The following is a 7,680-nucleotide window of genomic DNA, read 5'->3' on the forward strand; positions in this document are numbered from 1 at the left end:
GATTAATAATATTACATATTACAAATTTTGTCTTTTTGTAGATTTCAACTTGTATAGTTGGTGAAATCACAAGAGGTGGATACCTGAGTTTGAATCCAATAAGCGCCTATCCTACAATAAATAAAGGGTGCTGATTTTCGCAGTACACATTTTACTTATCGCAGTACAGCGTTGACAATTATACCCCTCCCATTTCTCCCCTCCCATTTTCTCTCTCTTATTTCTCTCTAATTTCACCCACTCATTCTCATCTAATTTCACGTCACCCTATATAGTCGACATTTTTTTTTTTTTTTTTGACAACGGAAGGAGAATAACTTACAGTGATCTATGAATTACAATGTAAGCTACTCGACTAGGTAGCACCAGAAACCCGAAAGCTAAATCTAGCACTACAAAGTCAAACCTATCAAGAGCATAAAAAACGTAAAGAGCTAGAGCAACAACATTAAGATAAACTATAACAGCGGAGCCTTGATGGTAACGGATAGGAGAGTGGCCAGGAGCAAAAGGACCAGCTTCGTAAGCATATGTGACCTCCAAAAACCGTCGATACCTACGAGCCGCAGAGAGACGATAGCAAAGTGTACTTACGCTCTTACGAAAAGAGCGTAGAAAGACAAAGTGACTGGCAAGACAAAGAAGTCTGTCGTCGACGGAGTAAAAACTCCTACACCTTAGAGATCGGCTTCTTTGATCGTAAGACCAACTGAACGAGAGGTACATCATGCAGTGAAGAAGGATAACAAAGAGCTCTGCAATCAAATTCCGAGCCAAAGCAACCACCTTCATACTAGAGGAAATCACAGACGAACTAAAGGACAGGACACCCAAGTTCGAAAAGGTCTTTACTAGCACAAGCAAAGACATTATTTGGAGGGAAAGAAAATAAACGCAATTTAGAAAAGCCATCATTTTATCTGAGGAACCACCGCAACCGACACCCAACACCACGAGCCACCCCTTATCAACACAACCCGGACACACCATTCACGTATTGATTAAACCAGAATACCAAAAAACCCAGGACCAAACAGAGGAGAGACGAGAACCGCCTTCCAACCCACTATAACAAGGGATAACAAAAGCTGCAAGAGACGCTCCCAACAACCAAACGAACCGAAAAGCAATAGTCAAAGCCTAACCGAACTCAAGGACATCAACAAACCCAAAGAAGGCAGTCAAGACCAAGAAGGGAGAAGACAACAGACAAGGGATAAAAGACCTGTCACTCAAAGGGACATGCAAGACCGAAAAAAGACTCCCGATTCACCAAACGACACCTCCCAGGACCACCGTCAGACATGCAACCAAACGATACTAAAGAAAAATCTGACAGACACTAGAGATTAAGTAAAGGGGACCGATTGATGGGGGGAATGGGGGGATCATCAAATCTGACCCAAAACAAGACCACATAAAACCAAAGCGTAACAACCGGATGAATTAAAATCATCGACGCAAACATGAAGGACAAAGACTAAGCAACCAAACCAAGGGTGGAGGGAATGGGGGGATCACCACTGGTAAGGACACACGATCTACGGCGACAGGACAAGGGACGGAGGGACGAGAACTTCACCGATTCAGAAGCATGCAAAGCCAGCTAAAAAACCAACAACATCAGACAACCCTCAGACACGAAGAAAAGAGACGGAAAAGCTATGACCATAAGCAACAAGCGACAACAACGAAACACCAGCCAGCAGAGCAAGACGAAGTGCAGCAGAGAACCTTGATTATAGGAGCGAAGACGAGAAACGAATCAAACCCATCGAAAAAAAGGAGAAATGGTAAAGAAGGAATTAATCAAATACGGAAATGATGGTCGCCGGAGATGAGCGCAATCAAAGCTTGATAGCCTCATCTCCGGCGAAAGGCGGTGAGATAAGGGGCAGGGAATGGGAGGATGGCAGCGGCGGCGGTGCAATAATAAGAGGGGTTAGGGTTTTTTTGGGGTTTTTTTAGAGAGGATTTAGTGAGATTCAACCGTATATCAGTATATGTATATGTGTCTATATAGTCGACATTGAGAGAGGGGGTTTGCCAGACGAGTAGACGACTATGTCGCTGGCGGTGGGTCGCTGGCGGTGGGTTGAACTGGTGGATCACGGAGTAGAGTCGGTGGGTCAAGGGGATGGTCGCACTATTGATTGAAATTAATAATACTGGGTTTCACTGTGTACTTTTGTACTACATTACTAGAGGACATGTTGGAAAGCGGGATTTTCAATCTTGATTGTTCCAGTTACTAAATTTTGCCGAAATTAAGATTTGTATGCATATTAATTCTAGGCAAATTACAAATTGATCACTAAAGATTGTAAAGAATTCTTACTTATTTCTCTGTTATCAGTTTTGATTTCGCAATCATCATCGCATACCAATTAACCATAAATTAACTTTAACATAAACCCTAACTAAAAGATACGGAGTACAAAATTATAATAAAAAGTCAAATTAATTAGTAATAATGGGATTAATACTTCTCTATACTCGAATAATCATTCATAATTAAAGAATTTGAAGGAGTTTAAAGGAGGTAGAGGGTTCAACAATAGAGAGAAGACATTAGAGGATTATGTTTGATGTTTTTTTAGCAAGGGTAAACAAATGGAAAATTTAAGATAAAAAGTACTGTAATGAGTAAAAAGTGTACTGCGAAAATAAATTACGTAAATAAAAGTAAAAATAAAATGGAAAAACAAAATATTTTTCAAAATGTAACTATGTTTTTTAATTAGAAAAAGTAATCAAGAAAAAAGTCGCGTGAGGAGTAGATGATTGTAGGGTTTTTGAAGGGTTTAAGCTCACTTGCTTGCACCCATTTGATCAACCCCCAAATTCCTCTGATAAACCCTAAAAAAATCACCCAAATTCCTCAACCAACATCAACAATGAATTCCCTAACCACAAGAACAAAACCCATTTCACAACTCCTAAAACCCACCTCAAGAACCCTCTTCATTTCCCTCTTTTCCACTTCTTCACCATCATCATCGCACCGCTATATCCCTCATGGTATTTACTTATTTATTTGTTAATTTATTTATTTATTACTTCTTCTATCTATTAATTGTGTTTTTAGTAAATGTTGTTACTTTTGGAGAAGTGGGTATTGTGTTGAATACGTTAATGACATTAAATCAGTGATTTAATGATGCATTTCGATGGATATCTGTTGTTATTCTCACTGTTGAAGGACTGTGTTTGGTTTTGTACAAGGAGTGACGAGTTTGGACTTATTGGGTTTTGTTTCGAGTTGTTGGGGGCTTAAGTTAGCGAATTTTTGAGGCATTTTGATGAATTTAGCTTAGGTTACTGTTTTTTTTGTGTAAGAACAAAGGTTGTTTCTATTGTTTCTGAATGTGGCTAGTTATGTTTCGTGTTGAAAATAGCGGAAATTTTCGATGAGAGATTTTGAGGCAATTTATATGAATTCTTATTTTATCATTTTGATGAAATTTAACTTAGGTTACTGTCTTTTTGTTGGGGGGTTAAGTTGGCGAATTTTTTCGAGGTGTTTGCTGTGGGTTTTAAGGTCCTGTTCAAATTACTGCTTTGGGTGTCATTTTATGTCTTAGGGCTTGCTTGGGATGGGAGTAATAATTAAGGGAGTAATAGAGATAAAATAAACTAAAAAATGGAGGGAAGGGATGGGGGTTGGAGATAGAAATGGATAGAAATGGGGAAATATAGTGTAATATTCCCTCCATTAAGGGAGTAATTGTTACCCACCTCCGCTTCCAAGTAGTAATTACCTCCATATAATGTGACTTACATCTAATGTGATCCCAGAAAAGCCAGTATCCGAAGAAAAGCAGAGTAAATCAAGCAATGCATTGAACCTCGTTGCCAAAACTAACATGGTTGGCAACTCTGAAGCTAGTTTAGGTTTCATTTCTAAGATAGTAAACTGGTGTAAAACTTGGAGGGATGAGACAGGTGTCGATAAGCCCAATGAATTTCAGTCATCCACTATAGAACCAAGTCCGGCTGAAGAAGACGCAAGGAAATTTGATGAAGTTCCACCCTTGAAAAAGCCAGTATCCGAAGAAAAGCAGAGTAAATCAAGCAATTCTATGACCCTTGTTGCAAAAACTGACACTATTGAAAAGTCCAAAGCTTCTTTAGGATGGGATTTTAGTCCGAATGAATATCAATCACTCGCTATAGAGCCAAGTCCTGTTAAAGAAGACACGAGGAAATCTGATAAAGTCCCACCTTCGACAAGAAAGCATGACCTTTTGACGAAGGATTCATTTTGGAGTGCTCTTCGTTCTTTTTTCAAAACAAACCGAGGATCAGAAATTGTCTTCAACGCACTATCAAGGTACACTATTCTGTCTTTGGCGAATCCTTTCTTTTCTGGTGCCGCGTGTTTATTACTTGGAGAGTGCATGAAATAGGTGCGACTTGGACAATGTTGTGTCCGTTTGGTTTATAATGGTGCATATGGAACTCCTATAAGTTTACAATATTTCACTCTTCTTTAGTTCGAACAGAATAGAACTCCGGAAATTCTTGGTTTTGTTCTTTTATCACATGCTTAGTTTCCATAACTCTGCCCGTCCAATAGTTTATTGACTAAAGGTCTGTCTTATTTTGTATAAAAGATACCTTGACAGTTGACACTAACCCTTTCATAGAAGGGAGTTCACCTCTGTGGTTTATCAGTTTTTTTTTTGCCCTTTTGAACAACTGACTATTATGCTCTTTTGAGAAGATTTATCAATGGGAGGCCGTGTATGTTGTACACGTGTTACCTTTCCCCGATATTGCAGACTCATCAAATCCTTCTTTAATATGATGATATGGCAACAATAGTCATATTTGGAAATTGTGTGGTCTGCTCTGTATGATACCAAATTTCTGCTTACCAAAACCCTTCTTGTAGACGTTTATAGTACTATGATGTAGCAGTATTAGTTGTATTTGGGAATTTTGTGGCTCATTGTGTGGTTTAATCTGTATGACACAAATGCTCCTTACCAGCTGTATCATGTCCCTGTGGTTTTAAAGGAATATTGTGTATATCTGGGCTCAAATTTAGCAATGGTAACTATTCAATTCATAAATTTTTTTTTTTCCAATTATCATGATTCTTGGTAGGTTTTGCTGTTTTTGAGTTAAGATTTTCGAAGCAAAACATTATACGAAATGTTCTCACGTGTGAGACAGTTTCTTAGCCCTTAGGGATTGCTTGGGATGAACTGATTGTTATTAGGGTAATAGAGTATAAAATAAGAAGCAAAAAAAGGAAACTGGTGGCGGTAAAAGGGGGATGAGAAAAGAAAGTAATAGTTTCCTGACATTCCTCTTGTTTGAGCTCTATTACCCCTATCCAAAGCGAAATAATTACACCTATCCAAAGCGAAACCTTATATATAAAGATTAGGGTTGGTCGTACATGCGAGGCCTTCTCATACAAGACTCACTCTTTGCAATGTTTATTTTATTGTTTAGTAACTCACTTTTGAAAAGCTGATCACTCCTTTTGTATTAGGGAGCAGATTGCTGATAAGCTACGAAAGGAGGGGCTCTTGTTTCTTCGACCTCTTCAGTCAATTGATATTTATCACTTGGTAGATTTACTAATTACAGAGAAGAAATGGATTAAGGAGCTCCCTACTAAAAACCCTCGATTTAAACTCGTTTCTCTATATGAAGAATCCTCGACTCCCACACAACCTCATAACCCAACTAGGTTGAGTTCCATATTCTTGAATCCTCAGTCTCCTGATAATTCTCAGTTAAGGGTTTCCTCCATTGCTCCCCCTCTCAAGGAGCTTTCAGAAAAGTCCAGGACTGAGATCCTGGCAGATTGTCAGAAACTGTTGGATGAGATTTTATCTCAGAATCCTGATGGCTTCAATATGAGTATTTTCAAAAAGAAGTTTCTAAAGAAATATGGATATGCTCTCGACCACCAAAAACTCGGATATCCGAAACTTGCTTCTCTCCTTCAGGTAAAGCCTGGGGTAAAAGTAAAAGCCGCCCGGGTTTTTCTTGATAATGTAGTTTACTCTCCTGAGGTTAAATCCTTGGGGTTGAAGAAGTCAACCGGGTCAGACAGTGAACTGTCTGACTCAGCTCGGAAAGATGATGAAGTGGAGGATGAGTTTTCAGAACTTGGGCCTGTTGTCAAGTCGGATCTTAGCCTAAACGGGTCTAATGGTGAATATGAATCGGCCATGTCTGTGGATGATGTGTTTTCAGACTCAGAAAAAGAGGAGCATTCATGTTCGTCAAATCCGGTCAAAGGGGAGGAGCAAAGTAACTCACAGGTGGTCGAGGATGACAACTCGTTATTGCAAATCCTGAATTCCCGGTATAGCACACCAAGTGCGAGAGCAACCCGAGAGACAATAAGTTGGATTCTCACAGCCAACCCCACTCTTCCTAAGATGAAATCAGCCCGTCAGGATCATTGACTGCTGAGCTTAAAGGTCAAGCTGGGTCTACCGACAGCAATGGATATAAACACTGGTAAAAAAAGGAAATACACATTTGTTGCTGAAATTGATGGGATTTTAGGGAGTTTGAAGAAGTCTGGTGAAGGGTGTAAGGGCAACTGGGCAAGGACTATTTCTTGGATCACAGAGACAGCTGCGGTATTTCTCCTGGGATGTTAGTTCTGTCTGAGAAATTATCCGACTCTTTTTTTTTTTGATGACGAGAGTCTTAGAATAACATGTTCTTGGGTATTTAATATTTATCTCCGTTTTTATTTAAGTGGGTAATTGATAGTTTTAGTTAGCACTAGAAAACGAAATTTTGTTACTTTCAGAAATAATTTTATGAATGGAGTGGCTCTCTATGAGCTTGTGCCTTAAGATGTAGATGGAAGCTATTATTTTTGCACACATTCTTGTTTATGACGAAAGAATCCGTCTCAAGTCCGGTTTAAGACGGGTGAAATAGGTATCAAATGGCATGGCAAGTTGCCTATGAAATGCCAAAAATTGTCGCTATTATCATTATGTGGTAATATTTGGATCCGTTTTATAGATAAAACGGATATTCCGTCTTAAGCAAGGCATATATGTAAGATTTTTGTACGAATACATAAAAAGTTATAATTGTTATCATGAGATTGTTATAACTTATAAGTCGTACAATGGTTAGTAATTTAGTATTTGAGGAACGGTAAAATAAAACAACGCAAATAGGGAAAAAAGGGCCAAGATGGGAAGTTGAGGTATGATAGGTTGGCTTTTTGAAATTGGAATTATATAATATTATTCGAGATGTCGAAATTGAGTTATATGCTGAATGAACCGCTTCGAAATCTGTTGAGCTGTACTTGTAGTTGTTGATATATGGTGGATACTAGTTTAAAACTCATGCAAAATTGCACGGGTATGGATCAAAAAATTGTAGAATAAATTAGGTACAATATGTTGCATAAAACTCCCTTTGTTGATTAGTTCATTATAAGTATGTAACTACGTGATCCAATTCAACAACTATTTACATAGATTAGAATACTCCCCAAAAAAGTGATCCAATTCAACAACTATTTACATAGATTAGAATACTCCCCAAAAAAGAATTAAAATGTAATTAATAACTTGTTGAGTTGGATAGAGTAATAATTAAAGAGCTACTTTTACATGTAAGATATGTCAAAACATATATATAGACATTAAATGGTCAATTTTAAGCTGTAAACTTTAA

General features: G+C 38.2%; 1 protein-coding gene across 1 annotated transcript; it reads left to right on the forward strand.

The window, feature by feature from the left end:
* Positions 1–2,764: 2,764 nt before the first annotated feature.
* LOC141586838 (uncharacterized) lies at positions 2,765–6,928 on the forward strand. Its single transcript, XM_074408223.1, has 3 exons — positions 2,765–3,021; positions 3,799–4,333; positions 5,507–6,928. Exons 1-3 carry the CDS (start codon positions 2,781–2,783, stop codon positions 6,432–6,434), a joined length of 1,704 nt encoding a protein of 567 aa, XP_074264324.1. The 5' UTR covers positions 2,765–2,780; the 3' UTR covers positions 6,435–6,928.
* The last annotated feature ends 752 nt before the right edge of the window (positions 6,929–7,680 follow it).

Source organism: Silene latifolia, chromosome 6 (genome assembly GCF_048544455.1).
Source record: "Silene latifolia isolate original U9 population chromosome 6, ASM4854445v1, whole genome shotgun sequence".
Classification (NCBI taxonomy): Eukaryota; Viridiplantae; Streptophyta; class Magnoliopsida; order Caryophyllales; family Caryophyllaceae; genus Silene; species Silene latifolia.

Coding starts and splice junctions, on each gene's coding strand:
- LOC141586838 (XM_074408223.1), top strand. CDS start 2,781: ATGATTGTAGGGTTTTTGAAGGGTTTAAGCTCACTTGCTTGCACCCAT. Junction 3,022..3,798: donor GCACCGCTATATCCCTCATG/GTATTTACTTAT, acceptor ATGTGATCCCAG/AAAAGCCAGTATCCGAAGAA. Junction 4,334..5,506: donor GTCTTCAACGCACTATCAAG/GTACACTATTCT, acceptor CTTTTGTATTAG/GGAGCAGATTGCTGATAAGC.